Source organism: Corvus cornix, chromosome 1 (genome assembly GCF_000738735.6).
Source record: "Corvus cornix cornix isolate S_Up_H32 chromosome 1, ASM73873v5, whole genome shotgun sequence".
NCBI classification, from domain to species: Eukaryota; Metazoa; Chordata; class Aves; order Passeriformes; family Corvidae; genus Corvus; species Corvus cornix.
Genome location: NC_046332.1, coordinates 22,899,195 through 22,926,091, shown reverse-complemented (window position 1 = coordinate 22,926,091; position 26,897 = coordinate 22,899,195). Strand labels below are relative to the sequence as shown.

Here is a 26,897-nt window from a genome sequence, read left to right as displayed (position 1 = left end):
GCGATTCAATCTAAACAGTTGCTTCATGAAATGGTAGCTAGGACTGAGAGCAAATTTGAAGGCCAACTGCAAAAGTCAAAACCCAATCATTTCAGTATATTTAAGGGACAAGTCCAGAAGTGCAGAACAGCTGAAGAAAGAAATTTCTCAAGTGGCTGTAACTGCTAGGAAAGACAAGCAAGCTAGGTGAGGCAGTTCTTGAAGTTAGCATGCTCTCCATAAGAGAGGGTACAGGCTAACCTGGAAGTGGCAGCAGGGCTTGGTTAAACCAGCCTGATACCCTAAGCCCCTAAAAGCACACAATAGGAGACAAACCAGCTTGATCTCTGCTCAGGGGAACTTGCGGCCCTGCAATCCACTCAAATTTTGGAAGGAAAAGGACAGGACTAAGTAATTAATTTTCTGTCACTTCAAAGTGCACCTGCTAAACTGTTCTGGGCAGGATGCCAGTTCAGTGCCAGACCTCTCCCCTGCTTGCCTGGTGTGGGAGTTCCCCCCTTGCCTTGCCCCCAGTGCGGTTCAGGCCAGTTGAGGTCAGGCTGAGTCCAGAGCTGCTGGCCCACTCTTCAGTGCCCAGGCTCAGAGGCATGGGAGCCCCTCTCCCCCGTCCTCACTCTGGCCCTGATTACAAGGGATTACCCCCAGGTTTCATACCAGTTCTGGGGTGGTTTAATCCATTTCTTAATATCTGGAAGAGAGACAGGAAGCTGGCAAAGTGATTTGGGCTGGCTGAGACAAAAGAAGATTGAGAGAGACTTCCAAGGGATCTGACAAAGCTCAGCAAGTGGGCAGCATAATGCAGGATGAAATTCAACATTACCAAACGGACAGTAATGAGAAGTTGAGAGAATAATCTGAACTATTCATATACCATGGGGCTCTAATTCAAATGTAATCACTCGAGAAAAATATCTTGGTATCACTGTGAACAGCTCAATGAAAACATCTGTTCAACATACAACAGTGGTCAAAGAAGCAAGCAAGCTGTCAGGGTGTCTAAAGGAAGAGGCTGAAAAGGATGCTGGAAGTATTCAAATGCCGCCCTGAACACTGAGAGTGCACCCTCAGCTGGAATTGCTGCAGTTACTTCTGCATGGCACAGTTGAAAATGCAGAAGGCAGAGAAAGGTTTCATCATTCACTAGTCAAAAACACTTACCAGTCAAGCACAGTTAAAACTGGGACAATTTAACTTGGAGATGAGTTAAATAGAAAGAAATTGTCAAATGGGAATGAAGAAGTGAAACAGGTACTTCTCTGTGGGGTTTGTTTGATTGTGGGCTTTTTGTGTTCGCTTTTTCAAGAGAAAAAAAAGAAAGGTGGTTCAGCATAACCAAAGAGCAGGAAACATGACCAGACATAAGGAAAATATTATCATTTTCCTTCTCTGTTTTTGCTTTTTCTGCTTCTTCTAAACACAGCCAATAATTAACTACCAGGAATGATTAGCTCATGTTAATGTAAAGTCAAGAGCTCAGCAGAAATCACAAAGGCCCATGCATTTATAAGGATACTGGGAACATCCACAGATATGTCAGGTAGAACAAAAATCCCAAAAAATAGAATGCAAAAAGCATAACGTCACTATACCCTCATGTGTCCAGGCGTTAGCCAACTTCTAATTAGTGGGGATTAGGAAGTAATCCCCCCAGTGGGCCTGCAGAGAGGGTGTGCCAACCCACTTGCTCCTGGCAGAGGCCAGTAATGTGCCAGGCAGAGGGAGAGGTGAGTCTGCAGCCCACCCGCAGCCCCTCCACTCGGGGGGCCGACGTGTTGGTGTCCAGTGCCATTGCACACCCACCCTTCTGGACACCAGCTGAGGATGCTGCACCAGGGGCTCAGTTAGCCCAGCTCAACCTGGCCCCTGGCAACGATGGAGGTTTTACACCTGCGGCTTTGCAAGTGGAGGGGGCTTCCCGGAGGAAAGGGGAGGAGATGGATTCTTTATTCGCTCTGTATTGGTAGAAAGAATACTTATGACTTAGTTCATTTTATGGCAAGGAAGTGAAGTGTGGACACACCCTAAAATTAAGAGAAAATTGGGCTGTGTAGGCATTGAAGTCCAGAGCAACACATACACCAGCCTACTCCTAGGGCAACCTGTAGCACAGACATGACACCAGACTCCTCTTTGCTAAATGTTTGGCCCCAGTTTCTCACTGAGGAGGTTTTGGCACCTCCCATTGGAGCATCCAGATTTGGCCAAGGCAGCACAGACCAGCGGGCCGACCTGGCCCAGCGCTGCTCAGACAGGCTGCTGCGGAAATGCGCCACAGATTGTAAACAGGATGTCATTGCCTCCCCACAAACAACACTCCTGGCTTCAGCATTCAGGTAAAATCAAAGCCCAGAGGTAACTAAGTAGAGTTCAGACATGGCTTTCTCCTGCTGATGCTTGTGAAACAGAAGCTCCTGTTCTCATAGCTAGATTGGCTCACGAGGGTATGAGAAAATAAATGCACAAGTTTTTGTCCCTAAGTAAGCAATCTGATCAGTCTAATACCAAAATTACACTTGAAATTAGCTTCATGCAGAGATGCAAATGTACAAGTACTGCTACGCTGCCAGGAGGAGGGCTGTGGCTCTGCACATGCACAAATAATAAGGGACTGAGCTGGACCTGCTAGTCCTGTTCTGACTTCTACAGCAACTGTTCCAAAGAGGAAATAAATATTAACAAATATTTGCTGTATTTCTTAAATAGAAATTTGTCTCTTCCAGTACAGTGCTCTACAGCACAATGAATAAGGAAAAGACAAGAACAGTGCCACGAATGTGTACATGGTGTTTGCATACACATGTCAAGATGGCAAAAATAATGGGCAGAGACTGTGCACAGGTACCACCAACTTATGCCAGCCTGTTTTATCACTGTTCTTTTTAAATGCCCTGTAGAAATAAAAAGCAGCAACCACTAAAGGCTTTTACTGAAGCTACTTCCACTAAACCAAAACTTATGAAACATGGGGTGTTTTGTAAAATCATAACTGTGTTTCAAAAGAAAAACAGGGGGAGAAGAAGTCAAAAATACAGAAACATCCAACTTAAGCATCTTTGGGATGAAAAGTTTTGACTTTTCACATCAAAATATCTTTCTTCTTAGGGTACTTCCTTGTAGTATAACTATACAACCCCACAAAGAGACAAAATATCAGTGTCCTAAGATGGAATTTCTCTCAAAAATTTCTTTTGAAAACCATCAAAGCATTTGACTTCTACTTCCATTTAGAATGAAGCCAAATTCCTCAATCCGGATGAAATAGAGCATTTGTTCTCAGACCAGCTCAAGCAGTGAAAAAAAAAGGCAGAAGCCAGGTCACAAGTGACCTCCATAACCAAAGAGATGAAAACTTGTAAGACAAAAAAAAAACTTAAAAGTTCACTGTGCACAGTGAAAAATGTCGTGCTTTCTCCCTGGTGCACAAGTCATGAAACACTTGGGAGAATAAAGTAGGGAGGCATATGACCAGAAGCCCTGTAATTGTGACTTCTCTAAAGGAGAGGCTGGGCAAATGTCCTACCTGACAGCAAGAAAATAATTTCATCTCTGCACACATCAGTTTTCCAGGCTATAAATCAAACTGACTGCCCTCACAAAGTAAGTTTGGAGACTCTCAATTAGTTGATGTTCATAAATGACTGTGCAAACACAAGGTAGTAATAACCAGAGAACTGTCCTTGTTACACTACAGTCTGTTAAACAACCAGGAGCTAAATTTTTCTCTGAACATTTACAAAAGGGAAGGCAGCACTAATGGTCCACAAGGAGGAAACTACAAAGAACAGATTTTCTGTGCATGCACTTTTCCTTGAAATAAACTGTGTTAAAAGCACTTTACTTAAAAAGCATGATGATAGTAGCATCCTGCTAAATATAGATGACTCACCACAATTTAGTAGTGAACATCCCTAAAGAGGACCATTACATTATTGCTTAACCTGCTGCATAAATTTAAGCATCCTCCTGTGGTTACAGTTTGCTCCAAGACACTCAAGACTACTACCATCATCCGCTGACCTTCAGTGGGTCATGAGGTCTCTCTGAGTCTTGCTTTCTCCATCTGTACTACTGCTACAAGAATAAAAACTCTACTCCCCCATGAAGGCAGGAAAAACAATTCCTAAGTTTCCTAAGTTAAAGGGTTGTTTATACCATACTTTGTATATCCATATTACTACTGAGCAACTAAATATAGCTGCTCCTGAGGCACTTTGAGATCCCTCGAGAATGGAATCTTATAAAAAGAAAATTGCAGTTTAGGCAATACCGAAGAAGCAGAGATAAAGAATCAGTTTCCAAAATAAGGTAATGATGCCCACTTCAGAGACACAAGAAGTAGTTAATGCATCTGTGCCTACCGCTGGGGACCAAGGTCAGGTCGCGAGCAAAATGATTTATCTACACGTCACAAAACCACCCAGCTTGACACAAATGGCAATCTGTTCCAAAAAAACTGCAAAAGCGTGGAAGGGCGAGGGACTGACACAGTACTCCCTTGCGAGGGCTGGGGACCTGCTGCAGGGCTGGGAAGCACCGGTGGGCTAGGACAAGGGTGCTGCAAGGCCAGAAGGATTTCAGCTGTGAGGACCTCAGGCTGGTGACTTCAAAAAGTCATGTGAGGAGTTGTAGACCTGCTGTTGCATTAATCCACTGCAGCCAGGCACCCTCACCCCCTGATCTTGCAAGATCCATCTGCAGTGGACTGTAACACACTGAAATCACACCTGTTGCAATTCTGTGTCACAGGATCCAAACACCACGCAGCTAAAACACCCGTCAGCTCTGCACTCTAACTGTACCCGATGTGTGATTTCTACCACGCTTGACAATTTGCAGGATACTATTTCTGGAGACATAGGAGGATTGATTAGCAATCACAGGTTTGGTTTCAAAGCTCTAAAGTGAATTCCCTCCTGTCTTTTCCTAAATGTCTCCTGAGAAAATATTACTTCCACAAAAAATTATTATGCTTATAATTCTTTAGAGGGAGAACATAGATGCTGCCCCTGGCCCAGGACCATTACACTTGGATATAATAGGCCCAGAAAAAGTGGGCAGCTAGCACCAGTTATAAAGAACCATTGCTATTCTATAAATTGCAAAACAACGTAAGAAAATGGCATTATAATAATTGATTTAAATATCACTGTGAAGTCTAATTGTATATTATTGTAGGTATAAAGCGTGAGAATGATGAAATGACCTCCAAGGGCTTTTTTCCCCCCAGCAATTTTCTTTTTTTTGGCATTAAGTATTTTGCCGCCTTATACACTCTTAACAATTTCTGATCCTTTTACTTTTAAATCTTACTTTTAATTTAGGTATCTCTTTGCATATGACCCCCTCATTTTCCTTCTATCTTCTAAACCAGTCTAAAATCTCAAGAAAGGAAAAAAAATTTTAAAAATCACTCTTTCTAGCCATACTTGGCAGCCCAGAGCAGAAACACACTTACTAATCTTCTGCAAATGTTGTTTAGAAAAAACTCTCCCAATTTAATTTCAGCTTTCCTGGGTGTATGTCTGTTCTTTATCCCTTACAGTGTTTTCTTTTCACATTCAAGAACCACTGAAAATATGGCCATGCTGTGTACCACAGAAATAACTGTGTACCACAGTTATTTTCATCTACCACCATCTTCTAAAGACTTTTCCTAAGACAAAATGAAAAAAGTCAAGCTTGAGACACAGGTGTTTCATTCAGGTAATTATGAAGGAAAGTGCAAGAAAAACCATTACACTATTGCAGATAAATATTTCATGGAAAAGAGTGTTTCCACACCTAGTTGTCTCCAATGTCATTGTCCCCATGTGCCCTCAACCAGAAAAAGTAAATATTGAGTCAATCTTTCTGCTTTAAAAGAAAATTAAATACTCCTTTGATTTCAACCTTAAATCTGATTATTGTTCTATTGTTTTGCAGTGATATCACATCAACAGAAGCACTTCACTGCTTATATGCCTCTAACTGGAGCAAGCCCAGTAACTTTCTAGACATTTACACCTTTGCAATGTCTGCAGACAAAAAAACTGTAGCACTGAGAACCTGAAAGTAATTGAACTTGCTTTCCAAACTGGGAAAAGAACAAAAAGCAAATCAATAGTGTGAAGTATGAAAACTGAGATTATTTCTCTCAATTTAATACTAGTAAACTTTTTTTTTCCATAATTCATCTCTTTGAAGTCAGCAGCTGCAATTTCCAGTTAATGCATGAGACTCAGACTCCCAAACATTTTCTAAGGATAGGAACCCAAGGTGCTTTTGAGGCTGAGGTATTTGTGAAAAGTTCATCTTATCCATCAAAAGACTTGTTTCTAAACAGATCCTGGGTAGAGGGGAAAGCCTGCTGTGCCTTGCACGGCAGTGACAGCCAGGCACAGATACTCAAGCAGCGGACTCCACCCAGATCCCGACTGTGAGGAGATTTCATCTAGACCTTGCTGAGACATCTCTGGTCTTCTCATGGGAGATCCCATCATTTCTTACTGTTCTCCCGCTGTCTCAGGGACCTCTTGCAGTGAAGGTGGCTCAGCTGTCTCAAAGGTGTGGGCTGCTCACTGCTAAGCACAGTTGTGCAGAACTGCTTAGTGGGTATCTGCATTAAAGGGCAGACCTTAAGAAAACTGCCCTCTAGACCTCAGTAAACCACAACCGAGCAGGCCTGCTCTAAAGTTTAGCATTATTGAAAGAAGACATTGCCACCTGATCAACAGATGAGTCTGAACGTCTTGCACTTGGTAGTTTCTTCTGTTGCCCTTAATGCAGCACCTCCTGGCGCGCCCCGGCAGTGCACTAAGTGATGTGAGTAGCACCTGTCATACGCAATTTGCTTCCTCTCCGCACAGACACCACGGTACACACCTTATTTCGGAAGGGCTATAGAGGGCGGGAGGTGGTGGAGTCTCCACGTCCCCTGGGGCAGGCACGTATCTTAGAGCTGAAGCGGTGCGCCATGTGCCTGGAAGGAGGAGGCAGAGCAGAGGATGGGGGGGGACACAGGGGGCTCCGGGAAGCCTGTCACCATCTCTGCGGAAAGTTCCCCGCTGCCTCAGGGCCTGAGGGACAGACCAGAGTTTTCCACACAGGTGAGCTCACCAAGGGGCTAGGCCCAGACAACTGAGCCTAACGTGAAGCCCAGTTTAAAGCAAGTTTTACAGCACCGTAAAAAAAATAAATAGACTATGTATATATAAGAACAGTAGGAAGGATGGTGCAGCGGAGGCAGCAGAAGGAGCGGAGCAGAGCAGCGCTCTTTCCCCACGCCTGCCTGCAAAAGCACTCGCCCGCCGCCGCATTCCCGAGCATCACCGGCGGGACCGCAATCAAAACTTCCCCACGAGCGGGGCACCGCCGTGGCACCGGCGGCGGCGACCCCGCGGCCCCGGGGCGATGCCCCGTGCGCGGCTGCCGCGCCCCGCTCCGCCCGAGCAGCACTCACCTCTCAGGGCCAGGAGCGCGGCCAGGGCTGCCGGCACCCACCTCCCGCCGCCGCCGGGGCGCCGCCGCGTCATGCCGGGCCGGGCGAGGGGCGCGGAGCGGGCCGCCGAGCCCTGCCTTTCCCCGCCGCCGCAGGTGCCGCCGCCGGTGGTGCCGCCGCCGCCGCCGTCCCGGGACCGCCCGCTCGCGGCGAGGCTCCGCCGTGCCCCAAGCCCCGGTCGCCCGGGGAGGGCGGCAGGCGCGGCGGCCGGACCGAGAGCGCAGCCTGGCGGCCCCGAGCCGCCCCCGCAACCCGCCGGGCTGCGGCTGTCACCCCCCGCGTGGCACCGTCCCGGCGCGCAGCGGCACGTCCCACCACCCTCCGCCTCTCTCCGCACAAATTGGGGGTTCCCCCTCCTCCCCTTCCCCGCCAACCCGGCGCCGCTGCATCCGTAGGGATGCTACATGGGCCGGGGTGAGGAGGTGCGGTCCAGCGCAGGGCTGGAGATTGCACCCCCACAGCTCCTCCGGATCATCGCGGCAGCGTGGGGGCTTCTTCTTTCCAGAGCCTGCCTACAGCTGCATTGAAGACGACAGCGGCAGCACACAGCAAAATATTTGGGATGGGCTGCATGGGACTGGTCACCACTGCAGCGCACAGTATAAACACTGCAAAGGTATGAACCACCCTAACTCTGCCATTCAGGAGTCTGGGAAACACGAGCATTCAGCACTCCTACAAAATCGACCAAGGTATCTCTAAAGGGTGTGAGGCAGTTCTTGGAGTTGGGGAACTGCAATAGTATGTCATACAGGAATCGCCAACAAGTTGTGTCACAAGCTTGTGTCACTGTCACATTGCAGTCCTTAAGGCTACACAGAAAAATTAATCAGTTGGAAATCAGCACACATCAAGTGTGTATGTAGAGGGTGGGAAAGGAGGAAAGGGGCCCTTTATGAATTTAGGGTGATCATCTGGGGAAAGGATCAAAGCAGAAAGCTTGCACAGACTGATTCCTCACGCACAGCCAGCTCCCTGTCCAAGTCTGATCACGGTAATTTTGCTTTGTGAAAGTAAGCAGTTTGGCAAGGAAAACCCCCTAACAATTCTGTCAAATGTCCAATTGCTTCATTCCCCTACCCAAAGTTTCCTCCCCACCAAAGCACAGCTATGCAGCCTTTGCATCCTGCAGGCAGCAAATCCACCTTGTGATGTTTCTCCCAACCTCCTTCCCAATCACAGTCCCTGGGAGCATCCCCCTGCCCAGATTACCCTATTGCTCAGCACTGTTCAGGTTTCTGCCTCCTCGGTTGCTTGAAAAGGTGTTCTGACCCTTTACATGGCTGCACTACCCCTGTGAAAGGGGTGGGGGAGAGCTGTGCCTTGGAGTGAAAATGGCAAGGAAAAGCCTCGGGGGTATCAAAACAGAAATTGCTTTAAGCAACATGAAAAAAAGCAAGCTGGTGCCCATGAAAACAGTATGTGGCAAGCTAACTACCATCTCACCAGCCTAGATTAAGCTCTGCCTTGCCCAGCGTCAAGCTTTGACACACTTCTACAAGAGGACTAGGCAAAAACATCACCCCAGCAGTCCAGGTTTACCGATTATCTTGGTTCTGAAATAAAAGTACTAACTCTGTTTATAAGGAGCAACAGTTGACCTACCCTTATCAGGCAGCAAAATTGCTGCCTGCCACATAAGCTTCAATTTCATTCAGCAAGTGGTGGCAGAGAGAGGCGAGAAGGCGCCACATGGTGACTCAGGGGATGTACCCTCCAGTCTCTTTCCAGGTTTGTTGGGTGCAGGCTGCATGTTCTCAGACATGAAACCTGACAATACGGGTGGTCTGACAGTTCTAGCGCTCTTGCAAAGCACCCATCACTCCAGCCCTGCCATGGCAAGCAGGCTAAAAGAGGGTTTTGCTCCATTAAGGTCAGCTCTTGGCAAAAGCTCAAGCAGCTGAAGCATAACACTTCAGAAAAGCATCGAAGGGAGAGTCGCAGCCCAGCTGTTCCCCTTATTCTGTGGCAATATGGGAACTGAAGTTTTCTCAGACTCCCTCAGACCACTTCTCTTTCCTCCAGCTGACCTGCTGTATTTTTCATCAAGCAAAAGGACAAAGGAACATGATGATTTTATGATCAGAAGCAGTTCCAGGAAACCCCCATCCTTGGGCATACGCACAGTGACCACCTGGAGGAATACAATGGGTATGTCCACACATTCACCTACAATGAAGGCCCATGAATGTTTCTTGCCAAACATAACCTCCTTCATCAAAGTCAAGGGCAGAGAGCACAGAGCATGTTGGGCACAATGGCCTGCCACTACCCTTACACCTACAGATCACTTCCAAGAATGAAAAGATGCAAAGACAAATCAAATGAAAACAAGAAAAATTGCATATTCTCCCTAGGAGTGCCGCACTGCCTTCCTGATCTGCCAAGACTCAGAAGCTGTCTTAACCTAATGGAAATAAGTGTGCTTTTTAGTATAAGGACACCCTGCATTTAGCAAATGCCATCCCAGCTCACTTTGGACTGTTCCTTGCATCCTGCTGTGCATCAGCTGGCAGGTAAACAGCAAAGATCAGTTCACCCTGTACAGTGGATGAATTAATGTGCTTCCTAAAAAGTGCAGTGAGCATTATGTGAATCCAGAGCCTGGTAGTCAGAGAAAGCATTTCTGCCCAAAATGGACCCAAATTACTCCCTCCTGATGCAAGCTGCTAGGAGCAGGGAGTATTTTAATCAGCTTTCAGATCTCGTCAGCACACCAGATACTGTACCATACCTACAAACCACAGTGACACAGCAAGTGACTTTAGCTGCTTCTTGCAGCAATTGCAAGAACAATCTGTGGCCACACTCCAGAAGGATGGAGCAGCCACAGGGAATAATAATCTTCAGATGCACCAGTCAGTCCTCTCACTCTGGCTCCCTCTTCACCTTATCACCACTTCCAAAAATAGCTTGCAGATTGTACAGAGAGGACGTGGACGAGGAGATACTGTTCCTGGAACTCCGAATTTACACTTTAGTTGTCCTTGAGCCTTCCCCAAAATGTTAGGCTTATGCCAACCATTTATCCAGTCAGTGCAGCACACTCCAGCCAGTTGGATACTAGAGCTATGAGCACAGCTATTTGTTGCTCTAGCAGTCTATTTTCCCACCAGTGAGTGTCTATACCTCTTCCTTGGCATCAATGGAATAGCACATCATGGATAGAAGAGATATGCTTTGCCATATCCCAGGTGTCAAATGCTGGCAGATAACCACTACAGGACTCAGTTGTGCTACACTGCTCAGAAGAACACACACAGGATCCTTAAACTGAACATCCAAGATACTTCCAAGATTGTGCATGCTAGGCTGGGCAAGGAAAGGAAAAAAAAATAAAAAGAAGGAAAAAAAAAAGGAAGAAACTGCTCCCACCTTTTTGTTTTGAAAGAATTATGATAAGTAATGTAATTCTCATGTCTCAATGAAAAACATCTTTGTGAGTCAAATTTGAAAAGAAAGCTTTTTTCCAGGATTATTCTACTTTTTTTTTTCCCCTTTTGCCTTAACATGGCTCTAAAAACCCAGTGGGGATGCAGTTGGGTTCAAGGGCTGCAATAGGTGCCAGGTCTTACATCACCATTGCTGTCTCCCAGCTTGTTACTGGGTTATCTATTGTCAGATGGGAATTTATTGAAGGTGACATTGCTTACAAATTGATCAAAATCAGCTTCAGTGAGGTGTCCTTCCAAGATATAAAGAGATGGATAAAATTCACTCAGTTGATCATTAATAACTTCAGTCTGTGGAATTGGTTATCTCCCTTTGACAGAGGAAATAGAGCTTGCAGATTGAACTGTTTTAATCCTATCTGAGAAGAAATATGACAGCCCTTCAAAGATACACCAAATTAACTATGTCTGTAGCTTTTCAATAAAACTAATTCAAACAAAACCCTTGATTTATTTTGCTGAACACCTGTGTATACAAAACAGAGGTCACTAAACAGAAGAAGAAACAGGAATAACCCTGTCAACTCATCTATCACAGATTTTTTTTCTACTGGCCACAGGACTGGTTATGTGGAAATACTGTCCCAAGTGTAAAGGTTTGTGTTTTTGAAAGCCTGCATAGTGGAACAAGCAGGAGCATCAGCACTGGGAGAGGTGGGTATTTACTGGCTTACTCTCACATGCCCTCGCTGTCCAGCATCAGGCGCAGTCCACTGCAGGTGCTGTGAATCCAATGCACTGCCAGCGTAGGCTTTGGGGTGAGCCCAGTCCACGTGCTGGTCAGGATAACCTGATCCCTGTCACAGCAATGGCCTATGCCTGCATGTCAGCCACATAGTGAGACCTCAGGAATATCTGAGGGAAACCAGCCCTGAAAAAACAAACAAATTTCCGCACTCCTTCGATGCCAGATGGCAGGAGTGGATGTGTCCATGGAAACCCGGGTGGATTAGGCGTACTTTCAAACTTCTCAGCACTGAAGTAGGCCACTGCGTCGTTTCTTTCTCCAAAACCAGTTTGACCCACACATCAAGAGCCATCTCTCCCTGCTGTCCCCACTTCATGGGAAGGGAGCCATACAGCCAAACTCCAGGAGCTGGGTTGAGACACTGCTTCCCCTAGACCTTTCAACCCTCATGGGCACACGGGTCTGTCTGGTTTCTTCATCACAGGCCCGTAGTACCTGTGACACGCTGATTTTGCTTACTGCACTGCAAGGTGCTCCTTTCCACCAGTAGTGTGGGGAATAAATAAATTTCTATGTACCCCACACATGCAATTCCTGTCTATCCTGGAGCGTCCCAATGCGCTTTGAGATAATCCACAATCTTGTCAACTCTCTGCATGTTTTCACATCTCCTGAGTTTTCCCTGGCTGTTCCCACAGTAAAAGCAAACCTCATCAGCTACAAAATCCTCTTCCCTCCCCTCTTCTCCTGCCCAAAGTCCCCTAAGCGTTCTGATGTCTACAAAACCAAAGCTTTTTATTCAACATTTTGAAATCCTTCATCTCTCACTCACTCCCCCAAATCCTGCCCATGCAGACATGTTTTATACAAACTGGTCCCCAAGGCTCTGACTAAACCTTTTCTTTGGACACGCTGTTCTTGCTGTGGTTAACAACTGTCCATTGTACCCTGTCAGACACATGCTGCCACCCCGTCAGGAAACAGGGGATGCTGTGTCCACATAAAAGCATTTCATAATGCTGCCATTTACGTAAGAAATTTCTAAATTGTACATCGACAGATTTCCCCAAATCATTTCAGTAGGTGAATTAAATCTTCCACTAAACACCAGCAAATGGTGGTAATGACAACTCTTCTAAGTAGCACACCCCATAAAGCTCAGAAAATGGAAATCAATCACTCTTCTTTTTTTTCCCCAGAACTGCTGAAAGAATTTATTACACGCAGCTGTGACAGAAAATAAATAGATGACAAAATTGAGAAGAAATACACTAAAGTTAGGACTCATGTGGATGTATTCCTGCAGTTGCGATACAAAATGGGTCTTTGAGAATCTTGTTTAGTAGCAGTGTTGCTGTGGCTGTGATGGTCTAAAGATATGTGAGGGGCAATAACTTCTATGGAGAAGCAATAACTTTTACTAGACCAGCTGATGTAGCTGAAAATACCAACATGCTTTTGGGCACATTGACCTGAAGAAGAGCTTCCATGCTTGAAAACTCATCTGTTTTTTTCCTTGTTACATCTGCTGATCTAATAAAAGATATTGCAGTCTTCTGCATTTCTTAACTCTTTGATCTTCACTGGCAACTAGTAACTATGCATAATGCTTTTCAGCCACTTACTTGCTTTTCCAATGAGGAATGAAAATGGATAAGGAATCCAGGAAAACAAGAGGCTAAAATCGTTGTGCCAGTGGACATATGGCCACTTCTCCTAATTTTGGTATCACTAATGGTGCCTGTATGAATAACTTGCAAAAATAACTTTAAATCCAGTAAGTTACCTACAAAGGCCAGAGATATCCCAGGTAATGGTGAAAACCCTGAGGATATACAGAGCAGTCTGGAGGGAACAGGACAGAAAGTTCCACATGCAGCAAACACCAGCTTTCCAAGCCCACAGAGCAATGTAGGTATCTCTCTAATACATTCATGGCTGTTTCCAGTTGCAGATGATTGCTTGGCTCAGGGACCACAGTACTGTCTATGTTACTCTGCAGCTGAGCAAAGCATCTCTGTTGGACTGACGGAGGAGAGGGCTCAGATCTTTGGTATCCACAGTGCAACGTGCCCATGGGTGAGAGAGGTGACCGACGCAATAATGAGGGGGATACATGTTACTAGCCTAAAGGTCAATTTGGGCAAGGTTTCTCCCCTATAAAGAATGATGGTACCTATTGCCACCACACTGAAGTAGCTGTTAAATACACCTCACCCCACCTGCCAGTGTTTTCATGGGACAAGTGCTCAGTGTCTTCCGAGTCTGACTTAATCCCTCAACACAGGGAGCCAATGGCATCCCAAGGGTGACTCCTAAAAAATCTCGGCAGCCATGTGGAAGCAAACGAAGTCTTCTGTTTAGAAGCAACATAAGAATGAAGTAGTATCAGAACAAAACTAAGCTTGCACTTTGACATGACCTGCTGGCTAACATTTCTAATTGCCCCTGCTCCACTTCAGACTCAAGCCTCTCCTTGTTGCAGCATTTGCTATGCTGCTGGGAAGCTGCCCAGAGCCCATGCCAGATGATCTCCCTTTCATCTGTCCTGCAAAAAGTCTAAACCATCCTCTAAATCACTGCTGACAGGAATGCAAGTTCCCAAGCTATTAGTGACAGCATTTCTTGCTGTTGCCTAGTGCTAGTCATGGCCCACACAGTATTTATGAGAGTACATGGCACCTGAAGAGTTAAGAGTGTCTTGAATGTGCACAAATTTAGCTCTGTTGAACACACTGCTTTGGCACAATATGACATGGATTCCTGTGCAAGGCAGGGTGTACATAATTCACATTTGCCTGGACTAGAAAGGATTTGCTTCACAGCAAAAAGACAGGGAGCAGAACTGTCTTGTCCTAGAGACACTACAGTGCTCTTTACATAATGAAACAGTCATCAGGTGAGTCCATCAGAGCCAGGATTTAAGCCAGAGCAAGAAGTCATCAGAGCTGACTTAAGGACAGCAGGAAAGATTAAACTCTGTCTTCACCAGCCTTGAGAGCCAGGATGTTCTATGGGACTGAATCAACAGCCACTGTAGGAGAGGAAAAAACAGCTCCATGTATAACATAACGCAGATCTGCACCTCCCACCACTGTCAGATAATGACAAAAGGTGAATTTTCAAGACATGTTCACCAGTGCTCTTTCTAATGCCCATTTAGGAATTTTAACTCCAGGGTCAACACCAATTAACTTGATATGGGTCAGAGTACAGCCTCCCACTCCATTTTGCTAGAGCTTTTAAATTAGTTGGCAAGTAGGATTCTTAGGCACTCTTTTGATGCTCACACAAGCAGCCCAGACACTGTAGTCCTAAGTAAAGACAAATGACAGAAGGTTTTGTTACTGAATCTACTCCCAACCAATTTCTGCTTCCCTTTATGTATAGAGCAAGGCATTTTCTCTTCCCTCCATTGCACAGAATAATCATTATAACTGGCAATTACAGCACCAACACTAAAAACTCTACAGGATCATAGAAGGTAGTGTCCTCTCAGTCCAAATCTTGTTTTCACTGGGACAACACAGGAATGCAGCTATAGTCCAACTACTTGCCTTTAATTGTGAATGCAGGACTTCAGTCTCCAGAGCAGAGTTGTCAGCCCTGCACCTTCCCTCATGCCTGCCTTCATTTAGCTGTGTTTAAAAAATGTATGCTTGAAAAGCAAAGTTGAGTTGTCTAAGTGCAAAGGAAAGCTTTTTAATTAGAACTCAAATCAAAAGAGGTGGGGGGAAAATGAAGGAAAAGCATGAAGTGATTCAGGATTTCCAAGTTAATGTCCCAGACCTTTCCCCTGCTCCCTCCACCTCTTTTATTTTTTTTCTTTTTCCCTTGAGTCTACCAAGATGACAGCCCCTTTTGGACCAGTTGGATTGAAGAGTGTTGTCTGTAAAGCACTGCATGGGGACTGCCAGTTCATTTCACCCTGGTGGCACTGATTTATACCACTGCCTGGTCAAGGATTAAGCCCTTCATCAAATTTTAACAGCCCTTGTCCCTTTAACAGTCCGATTTCAAGCAGGAACCCTTCTTAGACCCTGGAAGTCTCTATGGTAACACAACAAGATCGTTTTGTTCTAGCTCACAGCATTGTGTGCATATTGAAAAGCACAGTTAAGATATTTTGAAGTAGAGAGTCCAGATCAGCCAATTCCAAAGCCCTGCAAGAAAAAATGATTATGCAAATTAAATTCCTAAAGGTGAATGGCAATGAATGCTTTCAACAAAGATGGTTACAGTATGAGAAATGAGAGCAGCGGAATCAGCAAGGTGCCTCGCTCAGCAATACAAAACACACTACACCAGTTGCCTTTCTTTTTGCTTATTTTAGCAAAATGGTCTGGGACTGAACAGGTCACACCAACAAAAGCATTTCAGGGTTTTAGCTGTTGCTGCAGTACAGCCAAGACTGAGCATAGCTCCTGCATGCAGAAAACAAATCTCCAGGAATCATAACAGGGTCTCTCTCACATCAAGAGAAAGGAAATAAAGATGCATCATTGAGTTCAGGACTGGACTAGAAGAGGCAGTAACTTAAAAGTCTGCTCGATTACTGCCTTAGAGGAAAATTTCCCCGAGTGCCCATTGACCTGTGGTTGGCAGCAGACTGCAGTATGTCTCACTTGCCAGCTTCTCCAGAAAACATCACAAGAGGAGCTTGGTCTTACGGAATACTGCAAGTTGGAAGGCAGGAGAATGTCTCATGCCGGAGGCCTAAGGAAGTTATTACTTCTTTTATTCATTGCTTCTTTTTTATTTTTTTCATGGCTATCACTCACCTGCTCACAAGGCCAAGTGCTGGGTCCTGCACGTTGGCCACAACAACCCCAGGCAGCGCTACAGGCTGGGGGAAGAGTGGTCAGAAAGCTGCCCAGCAGAAAAGGACCTGGGGGTGCTGGTCAACAGTGGCTGCACATGAGCCAGTGTGTGCCCAAGTGGCCAAGAGGGCCACCTTATAATGGCATCCTGGCCTGTGTCAGAAATAGAGTGACCACAGGAGCAAGGCAGTGATTGTTCCCCTGTACTCAGCACTGGTGAGGCCACACCTCAAGTCCTGTGTCCACTTCTGGGCCTCTCACAGCAAGAGGGACATTGGGGTGCTGGAGAGTGCCCAGAGAAGGGCAACAGAGCTGGGGAACAGTCTAGAGAGTGAGTCCGATGAGGAGTGGCTGAGGGAGATGGGGGTGTTTAGCCTGGAGAAAAGGAGGCCCAGGGGTGACCGTATCACTCTCTACAACTCCCTGAAAGGAGGCTGTAGCCAGGTGGGGATCAGTCTCTTCTCTTAGGCAACCGGTGACAGAAGAGGACACAGCCTTAAGCTGTGCCAGGGGAGGTTCAGGTTGGATATCAGGAAGATGTCCCTTACACAGAAAGGGTTGTCGAGTATTGGAATGGGCTGCCCAGGGAAGTGGTGGAGTCACCACTCCAGAGGTGTTCTAAAAACAGTTGAATGTGGCACATTGAGCCATGGTGTAGCTGACAGAATTGTTCAGTCAAGGTTGGACTCAATGATCTTGGAGGTCTTCTCCAGCCTAAATGATTCTGTGATTCTGCTGAGTGCTACAGTTGCACTCAAACTCTTGCTTACAGACAATAAAGAAACAAGTATTATATGCAAACCTAGGAATTTACTGTTCATGAAATTGAAATCATAAAAGTCTAATTAACAAATACCATTTACCTAGACCTAATTATTAGAGGAGAAAAAATAAAGACTATTATCTGGAAAAAATCTGGGTAATAAACCAGTTGAAATCAGTTTCCACGCTTCCCGGCAAACAACCCATCTTTCTCTTTGCAGGGAAGAACATAATGCTGATATACACTTCCTTCTCCATCTAAGATCCGTATGGAGCAGGGTTTATACATTTTTTTAGCAACATTTTATATTTCATTCCTCTTTCTTTGGCCTTCAAGTCCACACTGCATCCAGATTTACTACACATGGAGAATTTTTACGTATATTGAATTTTGTTCTTTTTTTTTTTCTTTTTTAATACTTGTTTTGTCCAGCTCTCATGTCCCCATTTCTTTATCTGATTACTAGTGAGCTGGTTGTAGAGCTGATGTCTACGTTGGTATCCTGCACCTCTTTTGTCATCACCCCATGCCTCTCATTTGCACTGCATCCTCTGTCCCTTTTTCAAGGCCTCTGTTATCACACCATGCCTGCATTTCTCTCTTCTGTATCAATATGAGGAGCAGGGAGCACATGACCTCGTCTGAGTTTGTCTTTTTGAAAACAGGGGCTCCCAAAAAGATACAAAGTAGTAGCAGTTGTGGGTTGGTCAGCCAGAGAGAGCGTGTTCTGCTGGGGGAACACAGAGTACTTCAAAACCAGCTAGAGGACTACAGGGGATCAGACGTTTAGGAAACCAACTGGAGTTTTCAGTGTGGTAGCACAGACTCAACTCAATTTAGCTAAATTAAGCCCTTAATAAAAAATTCACTTTTTTCTTCATCTGCCTATTCTTCAAAGGCATGTGGACCAACCTATGGGGGGCATCATTACCAGTGGGCCCTTGGGTGCAACTAGAATATGAATATGAAATAATTCTGAGGAGTCCTAGTTACTGCCCCCAGTGTTGTTCACTTTGCCTGGAAACATCTGAAAGTGAGCACAGACCTGAACCAAGTTTTTCAGCTGAAATTCTACCAAAACTGTTTTTTCCTCACATTGCATCTTTTTGTCAAGAGATTCCAGTTCAGCTTCTATATTTGAGCTTCTCAAATATAGAAAATTTTGAGAGGCTTTTTCTTAAAGCTTTGAAGGAAAAGTGTTGTCTATGAGGCAACTAACTTTAGCAAAAGTAATCAAAAAACCAAATACCCCTCACTTCAAAAAAATAATTAGCAAATTAACAATTTCAGCAGGGTCAGGATTTAATTCAGACTAGATTGCTTGGACCTCTGACCAGTCAATTCTTCAAAATCTACAAGGACACAAACTCCAAAACTTCTCTGAGCTCTTCCACTAATTGTCCTCAGTAAAAAGGGTCTACCTCCATTTTCTTTATGACTTTCACATATGTATTGGAAGACAGGTGCCTGTTCCCCTATCCCCTCTCCTCCAGGCTGAAGAAGCCCAGCTTACCAAGCTTCTCCTTGTTATCATGTGGGAATGAATCAAGGCCTCTACATCCCTGCCTCAACCAGTACTTGAGCTCAATCCAATTTAATCAGTAGAGAATGACAAATCATCCAAATAATCAGAAAGCTTATTCGCATAACAGGGCATGCTAACCAAAGCAAGTGTTCTCAGAGTAGTATCTGCACAAACACAATTTAACAACTTAAAGTGCATGTAGGACAGGAAAGGGCCAAAAAATTTCACTGGACATACCACCATTTGAAAGATGATGCAGGTGCTACTGAATTTGGGGCTGGGCTTACACTTGTGTGTAAGGTTGTATTTACTGGCCTGTAAAGTTACATTTGAGCACCTCACATGGCCTCCTGATCCGACTCTCTAGTGGTTCAAAGCAGCCTTTTTCTGAAGTTATCCTCCCCCATCCAATCAACTCCCAGTTTAAGACGGCACAGATTTCTTCTGAGTATAGAAATATCAGCTCCAGTTACCACGGATACTATTTTCTATAATGATTTCTAGGAGGTGTCATCTCCAAGAATGAATCCCTCTCCCATAAGAGAAAAAAAGCAGCTGGCTTTCTCTAGGAAATCAAACAGCTACAAACCAGATTTTTCTGAGGCATCTCATAAAATGGATCTGGATGTTATGAAAAAGACAAGAGCACAGTCCTTATCCATACCTGGATGCCAGAGTGACTCAGACAAACTACACTGTTGATCCTCTCCTCCTTAGTCCTATTTTCATTACTGACATGTTGCTAGTAAGAAAATCAGAGGACTATACTATAATGTATTCATGTTGTTGGATTGAAAGTTTAAAAGCTTCCCTATTTGATTAAGTAAATGCAGCAAGTAATGTGCAATCAAGGGCCAAAACATTCCTTGGCCTGCAGCCCAATATATGAATCCTTAAGGAGCTGGCATCTCACTTCCACACAAATATAGCTCTCTGCTCATTACTAATCCAGTCTGAAATACTGGGGAAGGCTACAGGAAAACAGACACCTGGCAGAGACACTAAGTTAGTTTCCTGCATATTGATTTATGCAGCGATACTTCCGAAATCACTAACAAGGGGAACACAAGCTCTGCAGTGAGCAGCAGCCCCAAGGTGTGACTGAGGTGCACAGCAGAGATCCTACAGAAGCCTTGCAAGCCCTACAGGTAGGACAGCAAGGTCTTCAGTGTCACAACAGCAACATGGGGTTTTGACTGACATCCACTTCACAGTCATTGGCAGGGGGTCCTCCCCCACAGTGTAGAGGGGCCGGAGTCCATTTTGAGCCTGCTTTCCCTAGGCTGTTTGATGTTGAGAGACAGGCCCACAGCAAGGGCAGCTAATGTCCTTATAGAAACCAGAAGCTCCAGCCTAGCTAGCTTTCCTCATCACTTTGGTCATGTCTACAGCAAGACACATTAACCTGTTCCTGCCTGGGATAGACCTCTTCCTTTACAGGCAAATTCCCCTTCTCTTCTATAGTTCTGTCTTACAGTTTCAGCTCACCAGAAGGCAGGAACTCACACATCCCTCATGAGTAAAACTCTGGTGACCCTGGCACCCAAACCCCACATCATCTACAGCATCACTGGACATCTGCCTCTGCAATGCTTGTTCTGCCCTCTCAGCTTACTTCTCCTTGGAATCAAACTTGGCCTCCATGAAGGAATGGCTGCAAAGACAGAAACTGGGACATTTATGGAAATAGTTGGGTAGTCATTAAGCCTGAAAACTTCAACAGTTCAATATTTCACTAGTGAGCAGGATTGCCTCCCAAAATGGTCTCAACATTATTCAGGTGTGCTCTTTCTCTTTCACATTGTACCTTTATTTCTGTACTTCTGTTTGTGTGCAGCACTGAGCACACTTTGGCTGACATTTGGGTTTGGTATTCCTAGGCTCTACAGTTGTAGAAATAAAGTATGTGATATGCCTAATTGAAAGTGTGATCCAGGCTATAAATTATACAGTCCTGTCAAAACTGAATTAATCATGTACCTTTCACCAGCTCAGCTGTACTCTACCCATTAATCCATCCTCACCAAGATGTATTCTACTGTTACAAATAACTCACCAGTTTCAAAGGCATTTCTCCCCAAACTATCCCCACATAGGACAGACAAAATTCAGATTCAGCCTTGGGCAAGTAATGCTTTTCTAGACATAAAAACCCTGTACAACAAAAACTCTCTCATCTTTAATGCCTGGTGGTTGTGAAGGGATAGAAAAAGGAGCCTCATGCTATTAGGGAAGGGCAATTCCCAGCTGCACAAAGGGGACACAAGTCCTGAAAAGACTCGAGATTTTAATGCTATGACTTTCTCTGCATAGAAATGCATTTGAGTAATTTTTAAATGATTGCACAGCTAATTCCTTTTGAATTCTACACAGTTGGATTCATTGAAATGGAGGCAACTTTGTTCACAGGAGTAGTATTGTTGTAGTTGTGAACTCTTTAGGCTGTAGTTGAGACAACGTTTCCAAGGAAAGGAATTAATTTTTATTAGATCAGCTAAGAGATGAAAAAAATATATCAGATAATCTTTTGCAAAGCCTTCAAGATTAAAAAAAAAAAAAAAAAAAAAAAAAGAATCTCTGGATCTGAACACTATGGAGCCCGGGAGGAAAGAATTCTTCCAAACAACATTTTAAATTCACTACATTATTCCAGGGTTTGGGGGGTTTTTCCCAGCAGTTGGCATGCAATGGGCTAAAAAGTTATCAGGGCTTCTTCAGGATGAGCCACATAAACAAGCTGTACTTCAGGACACATTAGGAACAACTCCCTTGTCAACTCATTCCAAAAAAAGCTTACCTGGCATGCAACTTGACTCCATCCACACATCACACCACAGCAAAGACTTTTCAGCTGACAGCTGGCACCTGCAGGTCACTCTTAGCCAAGAGAACAAGCAGTTACATCCAAAGAAAACCTTTGCTGCTGGAGTTTTGTTACTTTCTTTAGCTGGTTGGGTTTCTTTCCCTAGCTGTTTCTAAAAAAATAAAAGATAGAAATTAATGCAACAAGTGATGACATGAAGAGAAGTATTACGTACTGAAGAAGCTGGAAGAAAAGCTAAAGCAGAATGTCACAGCTTCAGCTGGGAGCAAGCCAGGATTGCCAGCCCTAACTTCCGCAGCAGGAAAGTACATAACATATACAATTTAATGTTTCTCCAAAAGAGAACAAGCTCAGCACTCTCTAGCCTTTGGAAGAAGAAAAATGGGCTCCTCCTTAGGGTTAGTAATGGCAGGAGGAGCAACACTTGTTACAGAAATAATGTGCCATTAGGAGGGAAAGGCAAGAGGGGTAAACTTGGGAAGATCATTTAAGTGTGCCCACAGGCAATCCAAGCCAAAAGTTTTTTGGTCTCTTCCAAACATAAGATATTAGCAGTCCCTGCTAACTTTCCATCCCTTGGGTTCTATAGGCATCTTAACACCACAAAGAGGAGAAGAAAATCTCTCATTCAGTATCATCTTTGAGCTGAATTAAACTCCAAGAGGCCCACTGGAGACAGACAAAGGTAAGAGGCAAAAATCACCTCCCTCAGTGCTCTAGACGTCACAAAACTTTTCAGGCTGACTGGGAAAGCACTGCCCAAGCTTGGGTCTTAGATGGGTCTGCACAGGCTGGTTCAGATTGGTCACCAGTGAGTGTCAAATAGGCACTGTGAAACAAGGCAGAGCAAAGTCCTCACTAGCACATCGAGAGAGAAGGCACTTACCCACCCTTTACAGAAGTAGATAGTGTAGTAAAGTTTATCTGGGATGGAAGAACATCAAAACCCCACCACAAGAGTCAAGCCTTTTTAAACTTTTTTAATTTTTACTGCTTTTTAAGCAGACCTGCTGTCACCAGATGATGGCCCAACACAGTGTCACAGCTGGCCCTGTTTATATAACAACAACCATCAGCAGGACTGCAAAGGAAAACTTTGAGGCCCTTCCACTTGCCTCTATTAGCAGCATTTCCTCATTTAGCTGTTGCAAGTTTCCTAGCAACATCCTTGCATGAACATTAACACATTCATTAGATTTTGCACAAGCACCTGTAGAATAGTCAGAGCTAAAAAACTTTGCTTTCATGTTGACTCAGAGGGAAAATCAATTTGCTTCAAGAAGCAAACCCTTTCAGGGCAGCAAAGGCTACCAATATGCTTATGACATGCTTGTGAAGCTCTTAGTGAAGGAAGAACCCACTGCATTCAATTTCATTATTGGCATTTTCCACATAGGAAAGCAGTGGGTAATCCTCTCCCTGCAGCTTTCAAAGAAGGCAAATGTCAATACACAGCATAATGCTCTGAATAACACAGAAAGAAGTCTGAGTAGCCAGACAGGCAGACACTGGACAAAGGGTCAAAATGTGCAACAATTCCCTGCTACCCAACCTGTGTCAAACTCTCCATGCGTCTAATATCTGCCCGTTCAGGCAGATGATGCTACCCTTCTTTCTCACTGCCCAAGACAGTGGCTTTCTTGCCCATATGCAGTTAGTTGACAGATTCACCTTCCCCAGCACTGTCTCAGTGAGTCCATCATGGAGGAAGGACTTGTCCCAGTCTGCCAGGTGGGTTCAAACTTCTCACTTCATGCACCCGCAATGTCTGCACACCAGGGAGATGGGGATTCACCAAGTGCCCAGAGCAAAATCTCAGTAACTATAGGGAATGAGAAAATCATCCTTGATAAATCTCACTTGCAGCAGTGCCACAGGGAAAAATAACACCCTGGGCTAGGGTAGGGCAGAAATTGTGCCAAGTTCCTCATACCATTAATGTACACCAGCACCTCCCAGGAGTAGCAGCAGCATTTACCTACCACATTTGCCATGAGAGTAACACAGAGCTGCATGACTGACTTGGCCTGAAATGACTTGGAGGCTCCTAGACAAACAAGGAGCATTTGGGACATCCCTAAAGGTGATCTGGAGGGCTTGGAGGTCAGAAAACTCCCAGTCCTCCTCACACTGCGCTCCCATTTCCCTTCTCTGCAGCAGTAAGTTGAACTGCAATTTTTCACTTGTCTGGAAAGTGATTTGGAGCATGCTTTGAAGCCCAAGTGTACCTCTTATCTTGCCCTGATGAAGCTTCATGCACTGGAGACAGGCATGGTGTGACAAAATTGCCTTGAGCCAAAATGCACGCTTTGGGGAGAGTGTTTTGCTTTTGAGGCAAACACAGCCTTGTCTTGCCTGCTGCCTAAAAAGGGGTCATGAGAAGCATCCCAATTTCCTGCTGCCTTTCAAATGGGATGCCCAGCCCTGGTAAAAGCCAGTGTGCAGAGCTCCTCCAGACTCGGAGGGAAGCTGGTGCTTCGCAGGGCCGTACCCCAGGGCAGGGAAGCGGCAGGGAGCTGGAGCAAAGCCACTGCTGGGAAGTGTGCATCTCTCTGATTAATGCTCTCAGGCTGCCTGTTGACAAAAGCAGCAAGAGGATTTGTAATGCCTAAGCTTATCATCATCACGCTCCAAGAAAATCCTTCTCCAAGAAGCAGTGTAAGTAACTAAAGTTTTAAAAGTTAGTGGGCTCTCTTAACTGAGTAGCCCTTGTAAATTAATAACATTGAAGTAAATGTGCAAAGACTTCACTGACTTTCTAAAAGATGTCTAATAAGGTCCAGGTTTACTAAAGTCCCCAAAGGAGCAGGTCCCCAAACCTTTTTGTAATTTGTTGAGACACTAATGATAGTTAACTTCTAGTGGTTTATTCAAGAGCATGAGTATGAGGACAGCAGAACCAGCAGTAAGTCTTCCCTCCAGACCCAGTCAGGTGCCAGTCCTTCTATTCCTACCACCTGCAGTCCTACAGGAAAGGATGGGGGTGTCTCTCCTTCCTTCAAGTGGGTCCAGTGAAAACCATCCTTGGAGCACCTTTCAGAGCCAAAACAAAAAGCCCCAGGAGTGTCTTTGTGTACCACTGTTCCTGCCCAAGAGCTTCATATCTCACATGCTTCCATCCTGAGCAAACGTGTTTAATAGTTTAGTCCAGTAGCTAAAACATGAAAAAATACTTGGTTTCCATTTCCATTGCACTTCTTGCTTTGCTTTCCCCTGTTTCAGACATTAACAGCTTGGTTTCCCTCAGAAGAAACTGTGATTGGGTGAATAATGCAGAGTGATTATACTTTTTTATTTCTTTCAATGAACTTTGTCTTTCTTTGGTCATGGACATCAACAGCAGTTCCTGCTACTGCATTGACTGTTTGAATCTATTAGGTCACCCACACTGTATTTATTTTGACTTTAATGGCTGTGAATACTCACATGTCTTCAGTCACGTTTCTCAGAGCTTGCCTACCCTTAAAATTGTGCTAGTGTAATATGCATTTAGTTGAAGCCCCTCCTGACTTCGCTTGTACTCTACAGGATTGAGAAAAGCTTATGATGATCCAAGTTAAGCCTGTAAGGAAATTATGATTTAAAAAGCAGACGTAAAACACTTTTAGACTAACATGAGAGAGCTCAGGGAGAGGATTGTGATGCTTTAACTAACCCAGAGTAAGGCTGTGAGTGAGAAAGGCCTCAGGCGATGAAGAGTTGCCTTCCCTCAGATTCAGCCATGCCAGTGGAAGAGCAGATGTACTTCAGTATCTTCTCCTTGCCCCTGCAGGGATGGAGCCTACACAGCACTGCTGGGAGACCAGTCCACAGGAACCTCCCAAATCTGAGCCATGGATTAAACACATTATTTGAAGCCATCAAAATGGTTGATGTGAGCTAAGCTCGAGGATTTTGCACAACTTGAAACAGGGAGGGAAACTTGAACAGCTTCCCCAGCAGATTGTGCAGGGCTGGCAATTTCTAACAGGGCAGCAGTGCCAGTGAGTTGGGACAGCCATCCTTTCAACACCATGGGGCCCTTGTGCTTGTGTTAAAAATACTTAAACTGGCCGTCCCTTTCTAAGTTGTGGGCGGTCTTTGTCAGTGAAATACATGTGATTTGTGCAAAAAAAACCCAGAGCAGACCTTGCATGTGCACCTCTCTCAGCATGAGACAGCCCCAGCTCAGGCAGTGGCCTGATATGTACAGAGAGAGCCAGGCAGAGGTGAATTCCCGCCTCCTGCAGCATGATCCGCACCATGCAAACACACACCCCCCTCCACACAAGGCTGTGAGGCTGCTTACCACGCTCACAGTTCCTCAAGTTTTCCCAAGAAGGAAATGGATGCTAGGACCCATGGAGCAGTGATGCCTACCATTTGTTGAGCTTTTGATGGGGTACCCTTCCTTCTCAGACCAGGGTAAAACAGCAGAGGAGGCTGCTGTTCTGCTAAGTTCTTTATTTCATAGTCTCATAGCTTTCTTGAAGGCAGAGTTCAAAGGGGTTTACATTATAAAGCCAAGCAGCAGCAGCAACAGCAGGCAAAACCAGCTTCTTCTATATGTTCTATATGCTCCATATATTTTTTCTTACAGAACTGTGGATTATATTTGTTAACTGAGCAATAAGATTAACACACAATTCTAGTTTTTCTTTTCTTAACCTATCCTGGTCTAATTCTAACAATCGTAAGCCTTACACAAGCATTACACAGGTATTACACAGATTTGCATGTACAGTTTCTATCAGTTCTTATTGTTTAAATTGTATAAATTCATTGGAAACTCAGAGGCCAGGAAGACCTTCTGTTACCACAGACAGCAAGCATTTTGTGCAGCCTGGTGATAGTCAGTCTAGCAATCTCTAGGACTCTAACACTTCTTGAAGGTAGTATAGCGAATGGAAAATGAATGGACGTGGGGTCAGGGACTGATATCTGAGCCATGCTTCTCAGAGCCCTCAAATTCCATTCCCTTTGCCCTCTTACACCTTGGATATGTGCACTAGACTTCAGATCAAGCCCAAAGTGAGAGACAAGGGCTTGTTTCCACAAACCAAGTCTTCCAAAGCATAACAGAACACCCCTCTTTGCCCTGACCACAAGACAGAGAGAGAATAAGCAATGCTGTGACCTTTAGAGGAGTATGGAGTAGGATGGGGATGAGGGACACAGTGCACAAGTCCTGATCTCTCAGGGAGCAGCTGAGCTTTGGCTGACACAGAGCAAGCATGATGCACTGATTGCTGCAGATCAGAAGGGCTGTCACTGGCCAACAATAGCCCAGCTTTCTTTTGCACAAATAGGTATAGCAGGCAAGAGACCATGACTGTCTTGCTGCCTCCTATAACCTCCTGGCCTGGATA

The 26,897-nt window shown here is 44.9% G+C and overlaps 1 protein-coding gene across 1 annotated transcript in view; it reads right to left on the bottom strand.

The window, feature by feature from the left end:
• Positions 1–7,532, bottom strand: part of IGSF11 (immunoglobulin superfamily member 11) — a 105,562-nt gene extending 98,030 nt beyond the window's left edge. Inside the window, 1 exon segment of the mRNA XM_039558881.1 lies at positions 7,439–7,532. Within this exon segment, the coding sequence (XP_039414815.1) occupies positions 7,439–7,511 (73 nt within the window). The 5' untranslated portion in view covers positions 7,512–7,532.
• Positions 7,533–26,897: the final 19,365 nt, after the last annotated feature.